The 27140-nt window shown below is 36.4% G+C and overlaps 2 protein-coding genes across 5 annotated transcripts; both read left to right on the top strand.

Annotated features, from left to right (window-relative positions):
* The first annotated feature begins 5967 nt into the window (after positions 1–5967).
* LOC109048032 (calcium-binding mitochondrial carrier protein SCaMC-3-like) lies at positions 5968–15733 on the top strand. Of its 2 annotated transcripts, XM_019065709.2 has the most exons (10): positions 5968–6982; positions 8953–9076; positions 9806–9893; positions 10105–10216; positions 10323–10481; positions 10595–10741; positions 10840–10953; positions 12372–12539; positions 13399–13549; positions 13708–15733. In XM_019065709.2, exons 1-10 carry the CDS (start codon positions 6782–6784, stop codon positions 13887–13889), a joined length of 1446 nt encoding a protein of 481 aa, XP_018921254.1. In that variant the 5' UTR covers positions 5968–6781; the 3' UTR covers positions 13890–15733. The 2 variants fall into 2 exon arrangements, with proteins under 2 accessions (XP_018921254.1, XP_042579001.1); XM_042723067.1 differs by lacking the exons at positions 5968–6982; positions 8953–9076; positions 9806–9893 and having other exon boundaries at positions 10079–10248.
* A 1166-nt stretch (positions 15734–16899) lies between these two features.
* On the top strand, positions 16900–24333 carry LOC109113586 (BUB3-interacting and GLEBS motif-containing protein ZNF207-like). Of its 3 annotated transcripts, XM_042723047.1 has the most exons (12): positions 16900–17054; positions 17881–18007; positions 18166–18304; positions 18396–18572; positions 18661–18736; positions 18859–18929; positions 19056–19201; positions 21521–21601; positions 22325–22546; positions 22862–23018; positions 23633–23817; positions 24005–24333. In XM_042723047.1, exons 1-11 carry the CDS (start codon positions 17014–17016, stop codon positions 23791–23793), a joined length of 1398 nt encoding a protein of 465 aa, XP_042578981.1. In that variant the 5' UTR covers positions 16900–17013; the 3' UTR covers positions 23794–23817; positions 24005–24333. The 3 variants fall into 3 exon arrangements, with proteins under 3 accessions (XP_042578981.1, XP_042578980.1, XP_042578984.1); XM_042723046.1 differs by having other exon boundaries at positions 23633–24333; XM_042723050.1 differs by lacking the exon at positions 21521–21601 and having other exon boundaries at positions 16901–17054; positions 23633–24333.
* Positions 24334–27140: the final 2807 nt, after the last annotated feature.

Raw genomic sequence — 27140 nt, 5'->3', positions numbered from 1 at the left:
ACATATGTAAATGAATAGTAATTTAGTCAGGGTAGACACTATATATAATTTTACAGCATTGAAAATAATGCTTTTAGGGACTTTAACTCAATTCGTTCAATAGTTTGTGCTGGGTGTACCTTAGCATCAATTGAACAAAATGTTGGAAATATATCATGCCACAGAAATTTCAAGGGGACAAAAATAGAAGAAGAAAATAGACATGGCATGGGACTCTCATATTTTATAAGCCAAGGGATTTGCCTTTTAAAAACTGTATACTTCAACAACAACATTATCAGAAGTTCAGTCTATGATTTGGCTTGTTATAGGTCACATTACCTCAGTCCTTCTTTATCTCAGTTTCAGTGGGGTTTAGTACGATTAACCAGTTTTGAAAAACTCCTGCAGGTGTTTACCTATAGACAATTAGTCTCAAACTCACAAACGCTTCTGTCAGGAGCTTCACTGTTTGTGTGTCACCTTTCCCTATCATTACAGGGGAAATTAAAGCCTCTGTGGCATGTGTAGTGGAGGAGAGAGACCCTGAATGCTGAAAAGCAAGTATTTATCTCCTTGAGAGAAAATTACATGTTTGCCGCTTTCTCTCTTGTTGGAAAAAGCCTGAGTATTTAGGGTTTCGATCTCAATACATTTTATTTCCAGGCTCTATTTTACTTCATAAGGTGCAGTGTGATCATGATAATAATTGGTTAGATTTTCAGATGAAGATGCTCAAAGGAGTAAAAAAATAGAAAAATAAAAGACTTGGGGTTTGAAGAAAAATACTGTTTTTGTGATAATATTAGAAATCTCCAATAAAAAGCTAAAAAAGGTCTCAATTTCTCATGAAGTGCATATTAAATCATGCCATTCCAGCTCATTATAATAAATGTTTCCAAGCATTGTATTTTAATTATATGTCCTCAAGCAGGATTCAATAAAAAGAGAGAGGGCAAGACTTCATGCACTAAACAGATGTAAACCTGCTATCTCAGCCACCCACATCTAAATCTTATGGGGTTGCGGTTTGACTGATTCATAGTAAGCTCTCTTATTAGTCTTCATTGTGCTATTGCTTTGATAATGCTGTATTTTGGGCATGAGTCCAACTCTCAGAAACATCTCTGCAATTATATATATGAATCCATTAAGTAAAGCATAATGTATAGTAAGTTGGTCACTATTGCAAAATAAACCCCAGCAATGTGATCAAGACTTATACTATAAAGAAGCGGTTTGTGACAACATACAAAACATTTACTTTGTAAATATGATTTTTCCCGACATTACACACCATGATGTAGCTACAGCATCATCATGGGATGGATATATTAAATCTAAAATATTTAATTTCCAAGTTTTGTGATGACAATCTGCTAAATCCCAAGCCATCAATCAGTTGTAATTGATTATTCCCAATGAGAAACACCATTGAAGATTCACCCTGAAAAAGCCTTTGAGGAAATTGCTTACTTGGCACAGACACCTAGATCCATGTTTGGAAAGGAAATATAATTGTTACTGTGGTGCTGTTATAAATCTGGATTTCTATATGTTTTTTTTTTCCCTTACCCATTGCTGGAAAGAGAAAATAATTTGTTAGTAAAGAGGATATTCATGTTACTGACAATGAATGAGCTATATCAGCATTAAACAACACATCCACCAGGCACACAAGCCAATCTGATTGTGAGCTTAGTCAACCCTGACAACACCCCGCCAACCACAGTCTGTTTGTGTTGGTTATGCTGTCACGAAGACTCAGTTTCTAAACCTAAGAAATGTCACAAACATTCAGAGCTGATGATACCACTCATTCGCATCATAGCTCAATATGATCTATTGCATTAACACAATGCCATTCATGATGAAAAACACTCAGCCACTTTATAAATGTGATGTCTCTCGGTCAGGTTTGATTTATAGTTGGCTATAGATTAAACATTTTCAAAGACTTGAAGTGAATTAGCTATTGATCCCTTACTGGGCTGGCTCACATATAGTGCAGGCTGTGATTGTGAAGTGTGAAGTTTTAGCTGGTTAAAGAAATGGAATTATTGTATCCTATTTAGGTTAATAAGGGAATGATGTAGATGAGTTTGCTCAGATTTCGACCAGTGTGCATGATATGCAGACTATCACAGGAATTTGTTTTTCCTGCTTTTATGTACCTCATAGTTGGATGCCTCACTAAAAGAGAATTGAAACTGGCTGCTGTCCAAACTAAACAGACTGTGGAGACACGGCACTACTACCTGACAGCCAAGGTACCACCTGTTTGTCACGGCCAGCACACATACTCCCACCACTCTCATCCTCTTGTTTTCTCTCTTTTCCTCTCTATCTCTCCCTGAGCTTTTGGCGTGCGTTCTGGATGGGCATCTTGGAGCATCTGTGCCTGCCTGAGGCACTGGACTGTGGTAGATGTGGGTCAGAGCTGTAAATCCTGTGTGGTCTTGTACCATATACAGCCATCGCAACTTCAAAAGACACAGCAAAGCCAGATGCCAAGTGTTGATGATGGATCGCAGGAGCAGCATGCAAAATAATAAAGTCAATAATGAAGGTCATAAGTCAACTTAATGGTTTGTCTGGTGCTTGGCCCTCCCTTTCATAACAGAAATCCACAGCGGACGCATCCAAGTGAGGAAATTCCAGTTCATTACTGCCACCTCCTGGTCAGAGTCTAAAAAGTCATTTTTAGACACTTCACTGACATCGTAATACATAACGTCTCAGATGCGCAGTTTTACCCGATGAAAAACATCAAATCAAGTGGCTTCCTCAATCGCTGCTGGACAGCAAAACTTGTAATCCAGAAGCACTGGATCTCTATTTGAGTTTTTAAAGGTGCACTTGGCATAATAAAACGCGAGGGCTGTGAGAACAGAGAGTGTTGACAGCCTGCAGTTGAAACAGTATCTCACCCACTCACACTGAGGAGCTTTGAGGGCCGAGGGCTGTTAAATGAGGAGGGAGATAATGAGAGAGAGGCAGCAGCATGGTAATCAGCAGGCCTCAATTTCCTCACTGATGCTCCAGATTAGCCCAGCCTCACAGGCTCCCTTAGGCATGTCTCATCTTCTCTCGCCCCTCAGAGAACACTTTGGATGAAAGGAAGAACTTCTCCATCCAGTCTGCTGTCGAACCCCATGCTGAGGCCACTGCGCAACACGCTGTTGATAATCAAGAGTTTTTTTTCATTTTTTTTTTTCATTTTCAATTCATTATCTTTTCCATTGCTTTCTGGTCCATTAGCCACACTTTATGCTCTAAAATAATTGTTTATGTAACGTGTTCCTTGTGTTGTATGTCTTCAAATACACACCATTGATTTTAACTACAATTTCCACAGCCTTACTGAAAGCAGATGAAAATTAGGTTTTGTTATTACTGTTTGTGTCTTTGGAGGAGCTGTGTTGAATAAATCAACCACAAGTTAACAGGCATCTTCAACCAAAAATACTGCCAATTAACAAAGATCCTTCATCAGCATGAGGTATACTATATTATACCGTTCAAAGGTTTGAGGTCAGTTGCATTTTTATATAATGCTTTTGATTATAAAAATGTTACTGACCTTATTCTTGCCAGGGCTGCATTTATCTGATAAAAAAAATACAGTAAGGATAGAAATATTGAGAGATTTTTTTTTTTAATAACTTTATGTCTACTACATATTAAAAAATAATTTATTCCAATGATGGCAAAGCTAAATTTTCAGCTACATTTTCACATGACCCTTCAGAAATCATTCTAATATGCTGATTTGGTGCACATAAAAAAATTCTTATTATCATCGATGTTAAAAATTGTGCTGCTTAATCTTTTGTAAAATATCTTTTATATTTTGGTTTTCATTTTGTTTTTGATAAGCTTGTTTTTGACATTACACTTGATGTTTGTTCACGGAAAATTGCTTAAGCTTTTTTCTTCCTCCAAAGGTTTTTTTTTATCATTATTATTATTATTTCCCAATGATGTCACAATAACAGTACATTGCCAATAGCTTCTGAGCTTTTACTGTGATCAAAGAAATTTAACTTTTGGATCCCCCCTGTGGCCTTTCGTGTAATAACTATTGCTATTCTAGAAGAAATGAAATGCACATTTCTAGAGTGCAGGTCTTTGTTCATTTGCAATGTACTGATTGTCAATAACCACTTTTATTTTGGTTTTAAAAATGTGTCTAATTTAGAGGCATTATGAAGCAGCAAACTGATCTATATGCCCTGAGAGGGATGTGAGGCATGGAAAGCAGCCATTATTTTCATTTCATCCTGTTTTGAATGTGGCCAGGGATGTGTGTCAGTGACATCATTTTGGCCACCGTTAACAGCAGTAATTTGTCTCTGCCATAAAGCTATTTTTTATCAATAATTTAAACATTATCTTTGAACTGTTACATATTAACAATATTTAAGAAATATAAATTATGTAAATGGATTACTTGTACCAGGAAATCTGTTCCATAGCCCTGAACCATATTAGTAAACATTAACTACTGAACTACTTTTGTTTGCTAAAAAGGGATTTAACTGGAAGCAAATTCATTTTTATAACTATCATGATAAGATGAATAAATTGACTATGAGTGATTAACACACATTTATGGATGTTTGTTCAGTCTGTGTGTGTCTCTGCTCACAGGTGGTAATATTCAGTGCCAGTGGAGGTTGCCCTGGATACATGCTAAAAGGAACAGACAAAATAATCTCTATTATCGCACTATGGGACACTTCATGTTTCATGTCCCTCAGTCTAATAATGTGACCTGAAGTGTGGAGAGCTCTGTCTGGTCGACAGTGGCACAGTACACCTTAGATGGCAGTGATGGTGTAACCATGACAGATCAGAAAATACTGGAGAGGAGAATGAAGTCCTTCAGAAGGTTTTATGTGGGAGTGTGATTGAGAGAAATGATTTTTCATAGCCAGAAAGCCTCTGTGTGGACTGTGCCAAGAATGACCATCAGGGGTTGTCTACCTTTGTACTTTCTCCTTTCTCGTTTTAACACCAATCAAATAAATGTTTGTAAATGAGAGCTTAGTGTGGCTCAGAAATACACAGCATAAAAACACCCCCTTTTTTTGTTTCAAATCAAAGCATTGCTGCTGGTGACAGGATCATCGCTCCTGCCAAAGATTTGAAGTTCAGTTTTTTGTGACCATGAGTAGGCTGTTTTTTGGAGTTCTCTATTGTAGTCTAGTGGACTGAACTATGCTGTAATACAATGCTGCAATACAAGCAGAGCTATTGATTGCCATTCACACTGCACTGTTAATTATGACAGTTCATCTATTATGTTGGACGAGATAAATAATTGAATACAGTTTCAAAACTATATCATGCATAAATTATTATATGTAAATGCATTTTTCTTTTTTATATGCCATTATTAATGGTAAAAAAATAGTAGCTATTAACACAAATTCCATAACATCAATGCATGTAATTAAATTCCTTTTATAATCAATCGCTTTCTTTCTTTGAAGTTGACCTTAAAATCATGAGATCTTTATCGTCATAACAAAATCCTTCACTGGGTTCCGTCTAATCTCGCACTATCCTGCAAGTGTTGACTCAGTAGTTTCCATTCATCTCACAGCATCACACTACAGAGGGTGTAGCCTACGTCATCTGCACCCGAAGCGCACCCTATTTGTCAAAGTATAGGCTATGTTGTGCATTTTAATTTTGTTAGAAACCGTTAAAAAAACAATCAATAAGAATTTGTAATTGTTCTGTGTATGAAAAAGAGTAATTTTTTTGAGTGATGTCACTCAAAAAAAAAAAAAAACGATAGTAGTAGCCTATGTCATTTGGGAAACAACTGAGGCTTGAACACCCCCGGAATAAATGTCTGGAGGTGGGAACAATTACTTTTTTGGCATAGGCCTATATTTGCATACAGGTATAATATTTTCGCGTTTTAACAGTGTTAACAATAAAATGTTTTAGAAAATCACAAAAGTAGCCTAAAGATTGCAAGTCAATAATCGGCGCGCGTTCACTAGGCGCTCGATCCTCGCTTTCACCAGAGGAGGTTACTATAGCAACAACTGCTGAAGCACTTTCTCTTAGGAAAAGTGCTACAGTCGGTAGCCTATTGCAATTATTTATGACTTTATTACAGTTTAAGCATCAGAAACATATCACAAGCATCTAAGTTGGCCGTGCGCGAAATGTGCGAGGGGCGCCACAAGACGAAGCCAGGAAACAGACCGACGCCAAAGCCAGTGAATAATTTGCACAATCCAATAAAATGATCAAAACACGCGGATCGTAAAGCTCGTGCGAGCTGTGGAGCGTTCAGCTGCTGAGATCTCCGTCGCGCTGCGATGCGGTAAACGGTGCAGGCGGCGCGCTTACTCTTGATCTGATCTGAGCCCAGAACAGGACATTTTAATAGGAGAGAGTTGATGGACTTGGGTTTGAGAGAACCGATGGAACAGACACGGGGATTATTACTCTAGCCAGAGGGGCAGAAGTTTAATACTTCCCGGATTAACTCTGCCGTAATCGGCACGGGCTTCAGTGGAGCAACACAACCCCGGCTGAAACGCTTTTTAATCATACACTGCGGCGGGACCCTGACAGGTGAACGAGGCTATACATCAGAGGAAGCAGTATCTTTTTTTATTTACCTCAATCTACAAACCCTCAAAGTGGTCTTTGCTGAAGAAGTACCTGTGTTTGGGAGATAGGATGTAGTTCCTCTATACATAATATATGGGCTCTGGCTGCTCTGATTCTCGAGAACAAATCTGCACCATATATTCACCGAGAACTGTTTCATATGGGCGAAGCGAGAAGCCGGTTCTCTTCGTGTTGGACATGGGCTCGCTGTCAAGATAACGGTGTGTCCGATCCAGAGCGGGAGAAACAATGGGCCGAACTGTTCGATCAGCTGGATCTAAATAAAGATGGGAGGATCGATGCGAACGAACTGCGCACCGGATTAAGCGCCTCTGGGATCGCTCGCAGTGAGGTGGACGAGGTGGGTCGTTCGGGAAGTTAATAGCCTAGTTGTTCACCCTAAACATGTTAGTTTCTGTGAGTTTAGCTATTAGGTGTGGTGAATAGCAAACATATGAAAAACCAACATATCAGGTCGTAAAAACGTCATGCATTGTATTAACCGTGTGTTTTTTTTGTTTTTGTTTTTTTTTTGTTTTTTTTTGCCATACTTAGCTACTTTTGGCAAGAGTGAAACTTAGAATACTGCCGTGTCTGCGACCAAGGACAAATGATCCCGTGTAATTTATTTAAGAGTTACACGTCTTTTTCCACAATGCAATATTGACAAACCTCCAGATTAATTTCGTTGCTTGGGTAGGGAAGACTGAAAGGGTTGTAACGCAGGGTGCCTTAACCAGTAGGCTACTGAAGAACGAATCAGTTCTGAACATATAACTTCTGAAATTACTTCTGAATTATATCATGGTTAATGATTTAATATATTAAATTAATTAATTACATTAATGCAATATATTAACAACAACAACAAAAGTTTGAAAAAAAAAAACAGCTTTGTCATAATTATCCTAAGGGCCCTCACTTCGAATAATGTTTTGGACAACAAATTTAACCAATTAGCTACTCATATGAACTCCATCCTCCACTATCCCTGTGTATTTCACATCTGCTTTTATAATTTACTTTGTGAGCATGTTAATTAATGTTAAATTGACATCTGCCATCTATCAGCAGGTCCTGTTGTTAATGTGGAATGAAATACTTTTCCTCTACATGTTCAAGTTCATGAATAAGAGCTGCCTGGATGCATGGAGTTGAAACTGTATCACTTGTAGATCTACTGGAACAAAATATAACATGCATACTGTCTGTTTTGTTTTTAGAGTTTAACATTGGATATATAACCATATTTAGGATATATAACAACAATTATTTGTAGTAGTAAATTTGATTCACATAGTAAGATTGATTACTAAAATAAACTGATGCACAAACATCCATGTTTTCTATTAGTATTACAGCCCCACTATTGGTTGTGTGGTAGGTCTAGCATCTTTTGTATTTAACATTAATTTACACTGTTTAGGCATAGGTTGAACATACTATATAGCATACAAATATGAATATGGAATCATTAAGTTTGAGGCACAAAATAACACTGAGGTACAGATGTTAGAACAAAATGGGTTACAACACTCCCCAGACTCCCCTGCTATTTTAGAAAGTGATGTCACAGATGGTACAATCATAAACAGTAGAAATAAATCTGCACCACAGGTTTAAGCTGCTTGAGTGGAGGACTGGAAGTGCTACTGAGGGACTGCAAGTATACGATCTACAATGTATTTACTGTTTTTGTATAGACTGTAGTTGTATTGGTTCCACAGAAACCATATTTTACAAATCTGCAGTAAGGTCTCATATGATGATTAAGACCTTATCACACACACACACACACACACACACACACACACACACACACACACACACACACACACACACACACACACACACACACACACACACACACAGTTCAGCAACATTTACATTTTCAGTCATGTTGTGAACAGACTCCTTTCTGCCAAAGTGACTTACAAGACGATTGATGATTACTTCAGCAGGTAGCTATAAATGCTAAGATGAAACCATGAAAGTGCCATTATGAACATAACTTGGAGACTTTCAAGTTTCTTTGGGGAGAGCGACACTATGTGCCAGTGATATGTCTGTGCTGTTGGGTTGTGTGAATGTTAGTCATGTGCTGTGATGTAAGAGGAGAGATTAGCTCTAGTTCACAATGTGTTTGTGACTGGATTCGCCAGACAGCTGACAGGGCTTTGCACACAGAAACCTTGCATCTATAAGCTTAGAGCGATGCCTTCTCTCTCTTTCTCTCATAGGCATGGGTACAGTTAAATAAAGTTCACATATAACTCCAACCCTCACATTCATGCCCTTAAACTTGCACTTTTCTCTTCCCCCACCCCTTAGATCGTACGTGTTAGTGACACCAATCATGACGGCCAGCTGGACATTAAAGAGTTCACACAGTATCTGCGTGCACATGAGAAAGAGCTCAGACTCATGTTCCGCAGCCTGGATCGCAACAACGATGGTCTGGATGATCTTTTCATACATTATAATCTTACCACACAATATCACTGTAACTGTGACCTCATAATACTTTCCTGAACATACACTTTTGCACTTTGCATGATTGCTTTTAAAGTGTTTGTGAGATAAATCAGCACCTTTGTGCTTCTCTGTCTTGCAGTATATGCCATTCTACTGTTCATAAGTTTGGGGTCAGGAAGTTTTCTTTTGAGAGAGAAATTAATATTTTTATTTAGCAAGGATGCATTGAAGTGATCAAAAGGGACAGTAGAGAAATGTATAATTTTATAACTACATTATAGTTACAAAAGACTTCTATTTGAAAATAAACGCTGTCCTTTTGAACTTTTTGAACTTACAAAATGTATCATGGTTTCCACAAAAATATTAAGCAGCACAACTGCTTTCAACATTGATGATAACAAGAAATATCTCTTGAGCAGCAAATCAGCACATTAGAATGATTTCTGAAAGATCATGTGACACTGAAGACTGGAGTAATGACTGCTGAAAATTCAGCTTTGCCATCACAGGAATAAATTACATTTTAAATATTAAATTAACAGTTGTTTTAAACTGTACTGAGATTTTACAAAGTGTTCATTCAGTAAATGCAGGCATGGTGAGCATAAGAGACTTCTGTCAAAAACATAAAAAAAACTTTTTGTACGATAATGTATCTTTTGCTGCCCATGTACAAAATAAGCATTGAAATGTTTTATGACCTCAGGTCACATAGATGTTGCAGAAATTCAGCTCTCCTTGAACAGCCTTGGAGTGAATGTATCTACAGAGCAGGCCTCCAGAATCCTGCAGAGGTTAGAGCACTTCAGCTTTTCACAAAACACTGTGTTTTTATATTTTTTAGTACTAAATCAATGTCACATACACATTTAACTCCCACTCTGGCTGTGCTTTCAAAGGAGTTTGAGATGTTGCTGTTAAGCCTCCTCATGTTGAGTCACACTTAGTTTCAATGGCCATAGAAAAAGATTGTTTTAACTATTTTATATTCCTTTTGTGTATCAGCATAGACAGAGATGGTACTATGACCATTGACTGGAACGAGTGGCGAGACCACTTCCTGTTTAACCCGTTGCACAATATGGAGGACATCGCCCACTACTGGAAACATTCTCTGGTTCACTTCCAGCTCTTTTCAGAAATTAGATTGTAGGCCTGACATTCACAGATATTTTAGAATGTAAACTTAGCTGTTCTTTAAACCAATGATGTATGTGTTTCAGGTGTTGGACATTGGAGAGCAGCTGACTGTGCCGGATGAGTTTTCAGAGAAAGAGCGGCGTTCAGGTGTGGTGTGGAGACAGCTAGTGGCCGGGGCAATGGCAGGAGCTGTATCGCGAACAGGAACTGCTCCTCTCGACCGTCTTAAAGTGTTCCTTCAGGTTCAGTCAGCTCTTAAAAGTGTTTGATTAAAGCTTTATTGTCTCTATCAATTATTGTTGTATCAAATAAGCAGAAATAAATATATCTTACATTGCCAGTGGGTTTTTAACAGGTCCATGGCTCCAGTGGTGTGAGTTTGTTGGGTGGTTTGCGGGGAATGGTGCAGGAAGGAGGATTGAGGTCATTATGGAGAGGCAATGGCATCAATGTCCTCAAAATTGCCCCAGAATCAGCTATCAAATTCATGGCTTATGAGCAGGTAAATACACCAGAATCCAGTAGCTACTCTGTTTCTAACAAGGCCTAAGGGTGGCAGACTGTCTAATGTAAGTTAACAATAATAAATGTCTTGTGTAGATCAAATGGCTGATCAGAGGCAGTAAGGAGGGTGGCTCTCTAAGAGTTCAGGAACGCTTCATTGCTGGTTCACTGGCAGGAGCTACAGCTCAGACCATCATCTACCCCATGGAGGTGAGAGTGGAGGTGCAGGAGACATGAAGAGACTTTCACTTTTCAGCTCTATAAGAAATGTAACCACAGACCTTATCGTCGAAAACTGGCTTTCTAAAAGTCCATTAGAAATTCCTGAGGGAATCCTTGGCAAATTAGACTTCCGGGTTAGCCTACAAATTGACGTCATGACTAAATAGCTCTATAAAGATAAGACCTGAAGAATTCAGTGGCTCTACGTCTGTACTTATCATCTTTTTTTATCATAAGCACTTCTACAGATATTGTTTAAAGTATATGGATATAAACAGAAAGATCTGTCCCAGTCTTAAAAAGTGGACATGGAAAACTTCAGAATAAGCTGTCAAGCTGATGTCTCTAAATTATTATTTTAATTACAATTATAGATTGACATTAGTACAGTAAACTAGGTATTTATTATGTTACAGAGGATTCTATTTTAAATGCTGTTCTTTTGAAGATTCTATTCATCAAAGAAACCTGAAAAAAATCATGGTGTTGACAAAAATATTATGCAACACAACTGTTTTCAACACTGATAATAAGAAATGTTTCTGAAGGAGTGTGACTCTGAAAACAGGAGTAATGACAATTCACATTAATAAATTAAATTTTAAAACAGAAAACAGTTATTTGAAATGGTAATATTATTTCACAATATTAATGTTTTAATAATTTATGGTAGTGTAGATAAAAAAAAACAGTATAACAGATATGTCCAAGTGCATTGTGTTTCTTCTATGTTGATCACTGCAGAAAATAATTTAAACTTCTGTTTTGCATTTTTATGAGTAAAAAACAGGTTGAGTAAGACACATACAATGGAAAGGCAATAAATAATAAAATAAACACTTTTTTAAAAGTATAACTACAATACTTTAATATTATATGTAGAATGTAGTAATATTGATATCTGGATGATTTGGATTATCAAATGAAATCTTGTACTGGACCTGCAACATTCCTTTAGTGATCTTGCTCATATAATGTCTGTGCTGTAAAAGTATCTGTAATCTCACGTAATGTTCATAGCTGCTAATGTAAAGTACAAATACCAGACAATCATGTAACAGGGGAAGGTGTTGTTTAACAAAGGTTGTTCCTAACTGCTGTTTGCCTGTTAACACATGTTATTCTAAATGCACAAAAAAAGAGTAAAAAATGAGCTGGGCCTGGTTGACAGATGCATATACAGATTGTCTTTCTATTCCTAAATGCAGAAAACAAGCTGCTTTTCTGGCTTCTAATGGTGTATTTAATGAGGCAGATCAGCATCACATTTCGGAAGCCAAGTCCTCCATTTATTTATGCTGGAAGGAGCTGCTGCAGCTTAAGTTACCAGTGACCTCTATACTCTCATTTATTTATTTATTTTTTTAAATCTCTATATTTTTACTCTATTCCTATTTGCTTCCTAGGTGTTGAAGACGCGTCTGACCCTCCGGAAGACAGGACAATATGCTGGCATGGCAGACTGTGCCAAACAGATACTGCGTAAAGAAGGAGTGCGCGCATTCTACAAAGGCTATGTTCCCAACACACTTGGAATCATCCCGTATGCTGGCATTGATCTGGCTGTGTATGAGGTATGGCTGTGTGTGTGTATTTTAACACATTTAACTGTTTTTGCGAATCCCTGCTGCCACTGTCCATCTTTGGGAATTCATCATCCTCAGTTGCAGTGGTTGGTTAAATGATTTATTATGTATTTACGTTGTTGAGTTCTATGGTCTCCTCCTACAACTCACAGATATTTTCAGATGATAGTCTTGAGAAATCTGTTAACCCCATTTCATTCTTTCCCATATAGCAAAAACAGCACAAAACAGCAACAACAACAACAAAAAATATTTGGCCAAGGATGCACTGAATTGATGAAATGTTAAAGTAAAAACATTTTTAATGTTACAAAAGGTTTATATATATATATATATATATATATATATATATTAGATATATATATATATATATATATATATATATATATATATATATAATATATATATATATAAAAATTTAATGCAGCCTTGGTGAGCACAAGAGAAAACTTTAAAAAATCTTTCTGACCCCAAACTTTTGAAAGATAGTGTATATTGAGCATAGCTTGACTGCTGTCAAATTGAATATATATTTGTGTAGATCTTCAAACTCCAAAATATATTACAAAAGATACATGTCTAATTTTAAAATACATTTTGAGTAAATGCAAAATACATTTAAAAAATAATGATTATGTTTTGGACACTGTAAATCATTTTAGGATGGAAATTTTTTCTTAAAAATTGTCAAAAATGACAAAATATAATGAACCTTAATGTGTCAAGAATAAATGTATGCTAATATTCTTTTACACCTATATTAACATACATTTTTAGACTTTTTTTTATATTTTGAAAAATATTTAAAAATATATCTTTATTGCTCTTTTCTGTCTCTTTTCAACAGACTCTAAAGAATGCTTGGCTACAGCGGTACTGCATGGGCTCGGCTGATCCTGGCATCCTGGTGCTTCTTGGATGTGGCACTGTGTCCAGCACCTGTGGGCAGCTGGCCAGTTACCCGCTGGCTTTAATCCGCACACGCATGCAGGCTCAGGGTGAGCGAGACGAAACAGATTCACATCATTCTTATTGCATGTCCATTCTATTCATTTTGTGATTCGTTATGAAAAACAATATGTTCACAACAATGAAAACATTGGAAATGCAAATGAAATGATAACCTCACACCTCCTCCTCCCTTTCTTCTTGAAAGCCTCAGCAGATGGCACTCCTCAGCTGACGATGGTTGGCCAGTTCAAGCACATTGTGTCCCATGAAGGCGTTCCTGGACTTTACCGTGGCATTGCCCCCAATTTCCTCAAAGTCATTCCTGCTGTTAGCATCTCTTATGTGGTCTATGAGCATATGAAGAAAGCACTGGGAGTGGGATCTTAAACTAAGACAGAATCAGAATGAAAAAAGAAAGAAAGAACCTGCTTTAAAAAGAGGACGATGAAACTTCTGGACCTCATAAAAAGAGCCTTAGGGAGGCATAGAGGGCCCCTAGAGAACAGAATAAGTAAGACATAGTCAGTGAATGGCCTAGAAACCTCTAAATTGTACACAATCACATTCCCATGGCAATTTGGAAAAGATAGCTTTGGGCTGAGTATGTTCAGAGTGTTTCTCTGTGACTGGCAGCTTGGAGATCTCAGGTTTATTGTACACCGTTTATCTGCTGTTTCACATAAACAACTTCTTATCTACAAAGGTGAACACCACTGAATAGTATTTCATTTTACAAGGAATGTGATGTAATTTCCGTGGTGATAAATGTAGCGTGATTGTGTAATAAAAGATACCTAAAGACGGGGAGTGATGGTGACATTGGGCCTATTGCAGTATTTGTAGGAAGATTAACAAAGTTTTATATATATATATATATATATATATATATATATATATATATATATATATATATATATATATATATATATATATATATATATATATATATATATTTAAATGACAACCAAAGTTTCCCTCCTAAAACTGACCAAAATGTTGAAGAAGGTGTTTTAATGTACACATGGCATACTTTAAATAGCGTCTTCTGACTGATGTTTCATAACATTTACGAATGATTTATAAATTGTAAAGCATGTTTCAGCAGGGATTTACACTGTTGTATATTTTTGTAAAAGTCAGTGAGAGGTAAGGATGGTATTTGCTACACTTTAATGATCAAAGGTATTTGCACTGTTAAAATGATTGTAGAATTTATATCTTAAACGGACTTGAACTGATGTTCTTTTATGACATCTCTGCTGCTTTGCTACCTTTTTACAATTTGAGCCTTTTCGGATATTTCAGTCTTCATTGTTAAAAGTGTAGAGTGAAATACAGGATTTAGTGTTAAAATGAAGTAAATGCTATAAATAACTGCCTTGAACAACTTGCAAATGGGGCAACGACAAGGGTATTAGATGAAAAGGGGAGTTTATTATTAAATTTGGATACTTTGTGTTTATTAAGAAATTTGCTATGGTGAATGCTAAAAAAATGTGTCTGAAAGTAATTTCTAAATCTATACACAAAGGGCTTTTGAGCCACAGGTAGTGCATGATGTAAGTGATCTAAGTAGTTTCACAATTTGCATGTTTTATGTGTTTCAAAAGCTCTAATCCATATCAGAAATATGCAAAGCACTGTTATATTTAAAGCTGACAAGAAATGTGTTTAACATAAATCATAACTGCTGTTACCTGACTCTGTTTATCTGAAATACATTATTCATATTTTTTTAATTAATTGAACTGGGGTGCGTTTCCCAAAAACAACTATGGTTGCAAGTTCCATCGTTACCAATAGATTAAAGTGGAACTAATATAGATAGCTAACGATGCTTTTGGAAAAGCACCCCTGGTCAGTTGCATCTAATGCAGATTTTGCTGAATCTAAATATAAAAATGCCTGCCTTTAATTTTAAGTATGAAATATGGTTTAGTTATAAATACTACTTGATTGTAGTTATTTGAGAAAATAGCTTATCTTAGAAACAATTACCTCTGGAGATTGTATTTTGGAATTTATGTAGTTGTTTTATTTATTTTATTTTAATTATTTTATTTTTTGCTTGAATGCATTGCATTGAAAGTAGTGTGCCTTTTCACTTAATAAGATGTGCATGCTGTTTTTATTGAGCCAGCCTGGCAATGATTTCCTGCTTTCTTTATGTATGATACAGAAAAAATAAACGTATTTATAATAAAATAAATAAATAAATAAAAATTTACTGTCCCCCCCAAAAAACTTACTGTCATTTATCTTTACTTTTTACTTGATTTTTATTAAACCTTTTAACATGCAGAGCTTTATAAAGTTAAAATGTAGGCCTGTACAACAAAATAAAACGTTGCTCATATTTTACTAACCTTTCTTTATCTGAATCAATATTTGTTTTTCAAAAAAAGGCAATTAAACCAGATAACGCTGACTAAATAATGTCATAATACAATGGCGAGGTCAACTCAGAACTATATATTTAAATGGATCCTATTATGATATTTTACAAAGTCTTGATTTTGTTTTGGGGGTGTAGTAGAACAGGCTCTCATACTAGGTTGTTCGAAAAACACATTATTTTTCACATATTTTACATTATTATAACACTTCTCTCCCCAGTCTGGAATAAACAGCTCGAATAGTTCCTGTATCAAATGAAGGCCCGCCTTCTGAAATACGAAATGTGCTGTGATTGGTTAACTGGGCCAGTGTGTGTTGTGATTGGCAGCAATTGGCGCCTGGTCAGGAAATGTCATGCCCCTTACCATAGCCACCAATATTGTGTCAAAATCAAATAAATTTGAGCGCAATTTAAACCCTGATGATTGTAACCACTCTAAGCTTGTCTGTCTTGGGAAAGCTTGCATGTCTCCGACATAGTGATAACACTCGGTGCCTTCTCTAGTGCAGCTCAGTCAGGTCTTGTCCCATTCGTCGATCTTTGTGATATCACAAATCCCGGAAAAAATGCATTGTAGTCCAAACGAGTCGTTCGTTGTAGTTTTTAAAAAGTGATTTCTGGTAAATAAATATCTCCTTTTGAAATGGACTTTGAGCTTTGTAACTTTGCAGGTTTTTTTATGCTCAGACAGCAACATTACAGGCTAACTAAAGTTGAAAAAGTGAAAAAGCATAATAGGACCCCTTTAAGTTTTATATTCTTCCTATTTTATAGAAGGGTGACTAAGTGATGAATAAGGAAAGTTAAATAAGGATTAATGTGCAGTCATGCAGAATTAATAATTGATTAAATAATTAATTAATGAAGTCAATTATTAAAAAAAATGGTTATTTTAGTTCTTTATTTTATTTTGTAATTTTTGCTGTCATTCGAACACCAACCAGTTTCCAAAGACGTGCGCCTCCTGTCCAGTTGGAGGCGGTATTCCTTATGACGTGTTGTTGTAAGCGCGTGGAAGAAGCTGTCGTCATGTCCTATTTTCTCCATTTTAGTTTTGCTAATGTTTTGGTAGTCGTCAGTGTGGTGTTCGCGGAATAGGCTGATAAATAAATCATGGGGAGAAAAAAGAAGAAGCAGATGAAGCCCTGGTGTTGGTATCCTTCTTTAAAAGCAGTCTTACCTTGGTTTAATATTTTTCGAATAGTTTATTAGTAGGAATTTGCCCACTTCCTGTTTACGAATGGCTAATGCATTGTTTCTCTGATATCAAGGCCGTGTCTCAACATACTGAGCTGCGTTCCTGTACATCATTGGCGCTTTGTGTTTGAACGTTCGCGAAGAGAAGACCTAACGTTACCAGTTAGTCTTAAGCATCAGGTTTAAGTTAAAATAGTTTTATTTTCTCTCCGTAATTTTTTGTTTGTTTTTAATGTTGATTTTTTTAAAATTTACGATGATGTTGATAGAATTTTATGTTGATTTTATTAGTAGATGAAATATACAGTGTTTTAGTTAAGAAATTTACCACTGCAGTAAATTAACCCAATAACTCACTTCCTTTGTTTTTTTTTTTTTTTTTTTTTTTTTTTTTTTTTGAAGAACCAGGAGTCCCGATGTCTAAAAAAAAAGAAACCATGGAAATATTCATTTTTTTTAATACAAAATAATAATTTTAAAAGAAATTCACGTAAAGGAATAAAGTTTTGTAATTTTCTTAGGAAGAAGTGATTGTGGGAAAAAGAAAAAAAAATATTATTGTTGATCCTTGTTCAGCAAGTCATTAAAACCTGAAAAAGTCCTGGGCCCTTTGAATATGTTTGTAGTCAAAAGGAGGCCTCGTTGAGAACAACATTACTAGGGTATAATCTTGAAAGAATTGTGCAGAAAGATTGAAGCATCCTTCTGCTGAAAGTGTTGTACATTTAAGTCCCTTCTGCTTGGTGTTTTTTCTGGTTTATATGACTTTAACTGCAAACTCAGGTACTGTAACAGGGATTTTGACGATGAAAAGATTCTCATTCAGCATCAGAAGGCCAAGCACTTTAAGTGTCACATATGTCACAAGAAGTTATACACTGGTCCTGGTCTAGCCATCCACTGTATGCAGGTATAAAGTTATAAACTTAACACACACACACATAATATATATATATATATATATATATATATATATATATATATATATACTATATATATATATATATATATATATATATATATATATATAGTTTAATTTGCTGTATGTTTTTGTTTGATTTATTAAAGGTTCACAAAGAAACCATTGATGGTGTCCCTAATGCAATACCGGGAAGGACTGACATAGAGCTGGAGATCTATGGAATGGAGGGTATTCCAGAGAAAGACGTGGAGGAGAGGAGACGTGTGCTTGAACAAAAAACACAGGGTAGGACATTTAAATTCCAGTTTACTCATCTGTTCTTTTTGTAGCCCAAGTAAACCCATAGTAACTATATTCACCTTTTTTTTGGAAACAGACAATCAGAAGAAAAAACAGCAAGATGACTCAGATGAAGATGACGACGATGAAGAAGCTGGCCCCTCCTTCCAGCAGCCAGTGACAACCGTTCAGCCTCAGGGAGCCTATGTCCCTATGACCCAACCAGGAATGGCCCCTGTCCCAGCGCCAGGGATGCCACTTGGAAGCTACTCAGGTGTGATTTGTAATAATACAAAACACCCCATTTAAGATGTAATGCATAGTAAATTTATTATGCGTCTCTTAAATTGTTTCTCTTAAAGGAATGCCCCCAATGATGCCTGGTGTCCCCCCAATGATGCCAGGGATGCTTCCTGTCATGCCCAGAATGCCTCCAGGGTAAGAGTCAATAGAATTAGAATTATTTTATTTGTTCTTTTTTTTTTTTTTTTTGATTGATTAATCCATGCTTCTTGCATTACTAGTTGAAAAAAATCCTTCCTGTTATTTTAAACTAATAGCATGATGCCAATGAGTGGGATGATGCCTCCTACACATGGAATGCCCCCAATGATGCCAGGCATGCCACCAGGTACAGGAACCTTTCAGTTGATCTCTTTATGTATATGAGACACGTGATTATGTTTTATTATTTTTTTAAATCTATTATTTTCTTTTCTTTTATATTGGTTAGTAAATATTTCATTGTTCTGCTCAGGATTACCTCCTCACATGGGTCATCACCCTGGCATACCCCACATGGCTCAGGCCCCTCCTACTTCCACCCGGCCAGCTGTGCCTGCCACCACAGTGTCCACGCCACAGCCGAGTGTCTCCAAGCCACTGTTTCCCAGTGCAGGACAGGTATGATGCCCTTTCTCTCTACATTGAAAAACTTGGTATAGAACCTTTTTGCCACTAAGAAATTGCTAGTAAGTATAAATAACAAAGAAATGGCAAGTAACACATTGAATTAACTGTGAAATTTAGAAGTAGAAAGACTGAAAAAGTATTGTCTTGTAAAATGTTGAGTTTGTTTCAAAAAATCGTTTTGAAAGGCATCTGAATAAATTTAAATGGTTTATATTTCTTATTACATCACTTTCGGGGACTGATTAGATTGGCCATACAGTATTTTTCTTTGGTATGAGAGTTTTGTTCTCCATCAATTATTTGGTTAGGAAAATAGAGCAGTGAAGTGTAGTGCAGTGAAGACCTAAAATAATCTGAAAAACAGTAAAAAACTAAGCATGTAAATGCTTGAATATGAATATCTCCTCAAACCGATTCAAAATACCTGAATGCATAATGTTTAGCAGAGCCCTTTTATAAGATCTCTGTTTACACAAGTTTTTCTTGTGATGAACATGCACTTTTATTTATTTATGAACTGGTCAGTGGGGGAGAATATTTACTAAATATTCGCTAAAATAAAGCTCTTCTGACATATGTCAGCTTTCCTTTTTAGTATGTCATTAAGTCAAAAACAGCAGTTATACTCTCAGTAGCTCTGGGGGTATTCCAGAAAGCAGGTAATGTGACATACCCGGGTACGTTTAAGGGTAAGTAAGAGGATAAAATCAACTTTCGGTTCCAAAAATGGAGGTAACGTTCAGGGTATGCAAGTAGCCATAGCAGCTTATTTTCTACATATACTGCTCTGGAGCAGGTTCTGTTTCAGGCTTAGTTTACTTCAGCACTAACAGAGCATGTGTGACCTGTTGACAAGACTCCAGTAGGCCTGGCTGATTGCGCTCAATGTTAAATATTATTACAATATAGTTATACAGTATAATATACAATGTTCATATATTTATATATATATATATATATATATATATATATATTGAATGACATGTTAATTATAAAGCACTATTGTAAGTGAAAGTGACGTGACGTGTGGCCAAGTATGGTGTCCCATACTTGGAATTTGTGCTCTGTCTGCATTTAACCCATCCAAGTGCACACACAGTGAACACACACCCAGAGCAGTGGGCAGTATATAATTTTATATTATACTATTCTAATATGGTCATTATATTTATTTATTTTTGACATATATAATAGTCATGGGTATATATCAATTGTAAAACATCAGGTAATGTATTTTATTCTATTTCATTGTCATCTCACACGTCATGGATCTGCATTTTCTATAAAATATTTCTATAATAAAAATACATGCGATATGTCTTATTACTTAATTAGCATTAAACAAACAATATAATTCTTATTCTCAAAGATTAAAGATTAAACGGAAAAAATTTAAAATGATTGCACAACCACCAATTAGGTGGCTATGTGCACTAAGTATGCAAATGACCATTGAACAAATGAAGAAGGAAAGAAAGAAAGAAGCAGCATGGCATGCTTTTTCTTAGCATCGGTTTCCATGGTGACTCGTCGATTCGTCGCTCTGTTGAGAATGTCCGTGAACATACTGGACTTACTCCTGGATGAGTTTTTGGAACCAGTATACCTCGAGCAAGCAAGGTTTGGGTTAATCAACCAAGAGTTCAGGGTATATGTGATGGTAAGTTAACCTTGCTTTCTGGAAAACACCCCTGGTGACATTATAGCAGTGCTTTCTCCAGTTCTGAATGGGGCACTGTGCAAGTTTGTAATTCCATACACAAATGCACATGTAAATGAAAATGTGAGTCATATTGAAAACTTTATGTATGTTTATATAAAAAGAACTTTTAGAATCATAAATTGTATTGATGAAAATTAGTGCATGTAAACAAACCTATTGCTGCGTCACTTCACTGACAGTGATGTTTTCAGGTGTGCAGATGTGCTTCTCCTACAGGGGTTTTCAAAACTCATATTATCTAAGAGCTGCTAGTTAAGTGCTGTTCTCCATCAGAGATTGGCCATCGGTTTCCCTTAAAAGTATATTAATTGTTATCTTATGTTAGTTTATTAAAAATCATCAAATTTCTGATGCATATATAAAATGTTGCTTTATTTTTATTATAAATTGATTGATAAAATCGATCCTTTTTTTTGGCAGACAAATAATAACAACAACAACAACAAAAGATATAAGTTTGAGTGTGTCATTTTAAATAAACTGAGGTTCAGTGTTAAGTGTGTTGATGATAGTTTTGGTGAGCAGCAGTAATGTCCAGAATCAAACAGCTGAGGGTCTTTATTGTGTGCTCTCTCTCCATCCTGCAGATGGGGACTCGAGCTCCAAGCACAAGCTCAGGCTCCTCCAGTCTGGACAATTTGTCAGCATCCTCTAAACCGCTGTCCCAAGTATGCAGTAGCTTGCTGACTCGGTGAAAGAGTTGCTTTATAAAACTACTGATGGCATGATATAGCAGATAGATCTCAGACTGCCTCTTAGAATAATTGACTTTGCTCTAGAGAACGTCTGTAGTGCTTCAGAAGAGTTGAAAGAGATTGATTTCAATTAATTCTCTCTTTTAAACTCAGACTGTTTCTCTCTCTTCTGGTGTTTAGTTGTTTTAAAATCCACCTTCATAGTACTTATAACTGTATGTAGGCCCCAAAAAGTATTTGGACACATGATTATGATCCACCTAAAGCCTACCAAACCTAGTTTTGTTAGGGATGCACCAATATTAAAATTCAGACTGAATTTTATGGCTGATATTAATTCTAAGCTGTAAACAGTAAGCTAATAACATTTAATTCTACAAGTGAATTTACATCACACTTTTAGAATGTACTGTATGAAATGTACAGTGTTATGAAATTATCAGTGTCTTTGAATATTGAAAAGCTTTGGTAATAATGATTATGTGCAGTTCAGTATTTAATATCAGTCAGTAACTAATTTATACCATTTATATTGTGCATCTCAAATGTTTGCCTGAAAAGTGTGCTTGTTCTTTATTTCTAGATAAAGTAGATAACAAAACCTCAAATCAAGTTACATTGGCCAAAATGCACCTAAATGCAGAATTAGTTGAATTGCTGAATGTATCTGATTTGCTCCTTGCTCTCATTCTGCAGGTCCAACAGGCTGGTTCTGGTGTAGCGGTGAGCTCCTCTGCACCACCTTCTGCTGCTCCCAAACCAACATTCCCAGCTTACACCCAGTCCTCCGCCACTGCTGCAGCCAACACCAGCAGCACTGTGGCCAAACCGGGCACCCCAGTCACAAGTAAGCCTGCCACCCTCACCACCACCAGTGCAACCAGTAAGTTGATCCACCCTGATGAAGATATATCACTGGTAAGTGAACTTGTTTCTGTGCTTTGATCTTTATCCTTTGCAGAAATAACTGGTCTGCTTTGGAACGGTGCATGCTTTCATTTGATAAAACACCTGTTTGATTCTTCCAGACCTGAGACTTTTCTTCTGCTGAACATACATTTGAATAATGCTTTTGTCCATACATTGAAAGTCAATGCCACCAGAACAACACTAGACCACACTGACTTACTTACTTCACAAAATCTTTTGCATTCCACAGAAGACAAAAAGAAAGCAAAAAAGCCAATATTTATGTCTTACCAGTTTGTGGGTTTTGTGTTTTGTGTTTGACAGGAGGAGTTGCGAGCACAGCTGCCTCGCTACCAGTGTAAAATCCCTAGTGCAGGACAGGCCCACGTGACTTCCCCACCTGTTGCACCAATGGGAGGTGTGTTGCCCCCTCAGCAGGGCATTCCTGCACAACAGCCGGGAGTTAGGCACCCCATGCAAGGTATTTCAAAATAAGAGAGGAAATGTCACTACAGTTACACTACTGTTTAAAGCTTTGGGGGCAGTGATATATTTAAGACTTTAATTCAGCAAGGATGCAATTAAATTGATCAAAAGTGAGAGTAAATACATTGAGAATGTTAAAAAGGATTTTTATTTCAAATAAAGGCTGTTCTTTTGAACTTTCTATTCATTAAAAAATCCTGAAAAAATACAGTTTCCATGAACATTTTAAGCAGCAAAACTGTTTTCAACAATTTTCAACATAAGCAATGTTTCTTTAGCAGCAAATCAAGATATTAGAATGATTTCTGAAGGATCATGTGACACTGAATACTGGAGTAATGACTGCTGAAAATTTTAAAGCATTTTAAAGTATATTAAAATAGAAAACATATTTAAAATTTTAATAATGTCACAATATTACTGTTTAAACTGTATTTTTGATCAACTAAATGCAGCTTTGATGAGACCTCTAAATAATTAAACAATCTTATCAACCAACCAGCTTTTGAATGGTAGTGTATCAGGGAAGAATAACAGCGCAAGATAAAACCAGATTTTGAACACTTTGAATCATTTTCAAATGCAACAAATCTATTTCCTCTCATGTAGGGCCATACGGTGCTCTGCCGCAGGGAGTGCCTGGGTACGTCCCAGGAGGAATGCCTCCTTACGGTCAAGCCCCACCCATGGTCCCTCCCTTCCAGGCCGCCCCCCCTCGGCCCACCATAGGCATGAGACCTCCTGTAATGTCTCCTGGAGGCCGATACTGAAGCGTCACCACTGGACTTCATTAGGTTTGCTGATTCAACCATTTTACCATCTAGTGGCCTGCTTTACAATCCAGATCAGTAACCATAACCCTTCTTGCAATGAGGAGATGGAGTAATCAAACTGTGTAGCGCATGGGACATTTAATTATTATTTGGACCTACCCTTTGTTGCAGATCATACAGTCTGGCTTTTTTCTCATGTTTTGTTTAGGTTTTTAGAAGTGAAGTGTAGTAAATATGTTTCGTATTAATTTGAAGCGGCTGGAGTTTCGTACAGCACCTTTATCAAGGCAAGTCACTGTAAATATACTACTGTACTAAAAGTGTGAAGCCTTCGCAGCACCCATAGGTGCTGTTGGGCGTCCTGTCCCCAGCGTTGCTTGGTGAGGGCTTCAGATAGCTGTCACTGTTGGATTGATTTTTCCAAGTCTGCTTGTCTACATTTACAGTGTTCTCTCTGTAGGGCCAATAACAAAAAGACTCCTGTGAATGCTATCTGTACTGTTCCACTATGACTTGTAATAAACTATTGAAATCTAACGGCTGTTTTTTCATTAGCAAGTAAAGGACAACCTCACAAGGTTTGTACTACAAAAGATCCACACAATGGCTGTTATTTGTATGAAAGCTGTGTTTGCAGTGTGCTGGAATGTGTTTGTGGGTGAGAGGAAAACTGAAGCATTTGCATCCACGTTTGATGTTCGTACTGGTCCTTTCATATTCAAGTTTGGATTTAAAGGGGTCAGATAATGAGGAATCAAGTTCTCCTTGATCTTTTAAGAGAAATGAGTTTTGTACCATGTCAACTTGATGTCTGTTACAACTCAAATCATCCTCCTCAGTCCAAAAAAACGGTCATAATAACATCTCACAAGTAATAATAGAAAACTGGCCGATGGTCCCTTATTATTTTAGTTTGTGCTGCAACAGAAAGGGTTACGACTATTTTTGATGGGAAAAAAATTATGTAAATATAAGATGACCCCTTTAAATTTTCAGCTTCTTATGCAAGGACATATGGCTGCTAGATGAAAAGAAAAACAACCATTCAGATAGCAGTCTTCCTGAAAATCACAGTCTTCTGAGAGAGATTGAAATAACGCTTGTTAACCTGAGAGTCATTTATGTCCAGGCTACGGCTCATTACTTGTGGTTTTCAGGAAGAGGCAGGTAAGAAGGTGACTGTAGTTCACTGTGGTTGTTGTCCTAAACTGAGGATTTCTCTTCTCCTTGTAGCGATGCCATGGGACTGGCTGAGGCAGAGTCTCAGTGTTGCCCTGCACAGGCTGAGGCAAGTCTCACATTTTCTCTCTTTCCTCTCTGTATTCAGGGGGCCTCACAGCCGTTTGGCTGTTGGATACACATGTCCCCAAACTTAGAGCAAGTTTGGTGATGGCCCCTGGGTTTATTAATATCAGGGGAGTTCTCTTAACTAACTCATAGTATAAGCTAACATGTTAAAAATAGATACACGTGCTTCAAAAGTTTGAGGTCAGTAAGGTTTGTAATGTTGCATTGAAAATGCATTGAATTGATCAAAAGTGACCGTAAATACAGTTGTTATAAGATTTCTATATCAAATAAATGCTGTTTTGTTTTGTTTTTTTCTGTTCAAGGAATTCTGGGAAAAAAGTGACACTTTTCACAAAAATTAAGTAGGACAACTGTTTCTATTAAGTAGGACAACTCTTTTCAATATTCATAATAATAAATGTTTCTTGAGCAGCAAATCCATAAATCAGAATGATTTCTGAAAGATCATGTGACACTGAAGACTGGAGTAATAATGATGAAAATTCAGCTTTGACATCACTGGGATAAATTAAATTTATTCAAAATATTCAAATAGAAAAGTTACTTTAAATTGCAATTATATTTCACAACTTTTTACTGTATTTTGAGAAACTAAATACAGCCTCGGTGAGTATGAGACTTCTTTCAAAAACATTTAAAAAATCTTACCAGCCTCAATCTTTTGAAAGGAAGTGTATATTAAAGTAATATGTTGAGATGTTTTCTACCACATCTGTGGCAGACTCTGATTCTGACTCATCTCTCAGTTTGTAAGAAACAGCTGGGAAATGGATATGTATTAATTGCAATGAAAGTTTAGCAGTTATTCAAACTAAGCCTTTAGAAAAAGCAACTTGCTCATAAACATGAGACATTAGCACTATACTTGATCTGCTAACCAAATGTATTTGTGCAGTTACATGGAGTGGATGTCTTAAAACTCCACCACAAGAATTATGTTCATAAAACACCAGAAGCTCTTCCGCATTACAAACTGAAAGATGAGGTTAAATTATTCAGCGTGCCTCAGATTCTTTACTTGAGCATTGTTGAAAATCCAGAATATTCATTTCAATCTGTAGTAAGATATTTCTATACATATATAGTGTGTGCTTTTGATACATCATAGAAGTTTCATAATTAGAACTAATGCAGTTGAGCAGTAGCACTGTGTGATTTGTTTAACAAGCTCTTCCATTGGTTTTGGGAAAGGTTGGCATGTTTATTTGCACTAATGGTGTGTTTGATGGATTTCTGTCCACAGTTTGGCTTTGATATCAATCAACTAGGTTTCATTTAGCATCTAGCCAAATATATGAGTCAGGTGGTTTTGTGTTTTGTAAAGTACTGTCTGTGAGTAGTTTGTGGTTGTTTCTTTTATCTGCCCAGTTGCTACTATTTATTTACTCTTGAGTTTTGATTTATTTTATTATTTATTTATCTTTATTTTTTTACAAAAATGTAATCCAGGACCCCCTTTAGAGGTTAGACTGAGTATATTACTCTGGATTTGTAAATCTCTGTTTACCTGCTGTTGATGGGTAGAGATTTGGTTAAATACAGGAGTCATCGCTTTCCTGTTCACTGTCAAATAGTTCTGTGCCCGAGTAAGTCGACTGGTAAGTTTACGACTTGTACAGGTCCTTCTCAAAAAATTAGCATATTGTGATAAAAGTTCATTATTTTCCATAATGTAATGATAAAATTAAACTTTCATATATTTTAGATTCATTGCACACCAACTGAAATATTTCAGGTCTTTTATTGTTTTAATACTGATGATTTTGGCATACAGCTCATGAAAACCCAAAATTCCTATCTCGAAAAAAATTAGCATATCATGAAAAGGTTCTCTAAACGAGCTATTAACCTAATCATCTGAATCAACTAATTAACTCTAAACACCTGCAAAAGATTCCTGAGGCTTTTAAAAACTCCCAGCCTGGTTCATTACTCAAAACCGCAATCATGGGTAAGACTGCCGACCTGACTGCTGTCCAGAAGGCCATCATTGACACCCTCAAGCGAGAGGGTAAGACACAGAAAGAAATTTC

This window comes from Cyprinus carpio, chromosome A3, assembly GCF_018340385.1.
Source record: "Cyprinus carpio isolate SPL01 chromosome A3, ASM1834038v1, whole genome shotgun sequence".
Lineage (NCBI taxonomy): Eukaryota > Metazoa > Chordata > Actinopteri > Cypriniformes > Cyprinidae > Cyprinus > Cyprinus carpio.
Note: the sequence above shows the minus strand (reverse complement) of the source record. Positions and strands in the feature narration are given on the sequence as shown.

What these genes read in the sequence shown, in the direction of transcription:
- LOC109048032 (XM_019065709.2), top strand. Translation starts at nt 6,782, where the DNA reads ATGGGCGAAGCGAGAAGCCGGTTCTCTTCGTGTTGGACATGGGCTCGC. An exon ending in ACTACTGGAAACATTCTCTG is followed by an intron (nt 10,217 to 10,322) that starts GTTCACTTCCAG and finishes TATGTGTTTCAG; the next exon opens with GTGTTGGACATTGGAGAGCA. An exon ending in CCATCATCTACCCCATGGAG is followed by an intron (nt 10,954 to 12,371) that starts GTGAGAGTGGAG and finishes TTTGCTTCCTAG; the next exon opens with GTGTTGAAGACGCGTCTGAC.
- LOC109113586 (XM_042723047.1), top strand. Translation starts at nt 17,014, where the DNA reads ATGGGGAGAAAAAAGAAGAAGCAGATGAAGCCCTGGTGTTG. An exon ending in GCTTGAACAAAAAACACAGG is followed by an intron (nt 18,305 to 18,395) that starts GTAGGACATTTA and finishes TTTTGGAAACAG; the next exon opens with ACAATCAGAAGAAAAAACAG. An exon ending in TGTTTCCCAGTGCAGGACAG is followed by an intron (nt 19,202 to 21,520) that starts GTATGATGCCCT and finishes TCCATCCTGCAG; the next exon opens with ATGGGGACTCGAGCTCCAAG.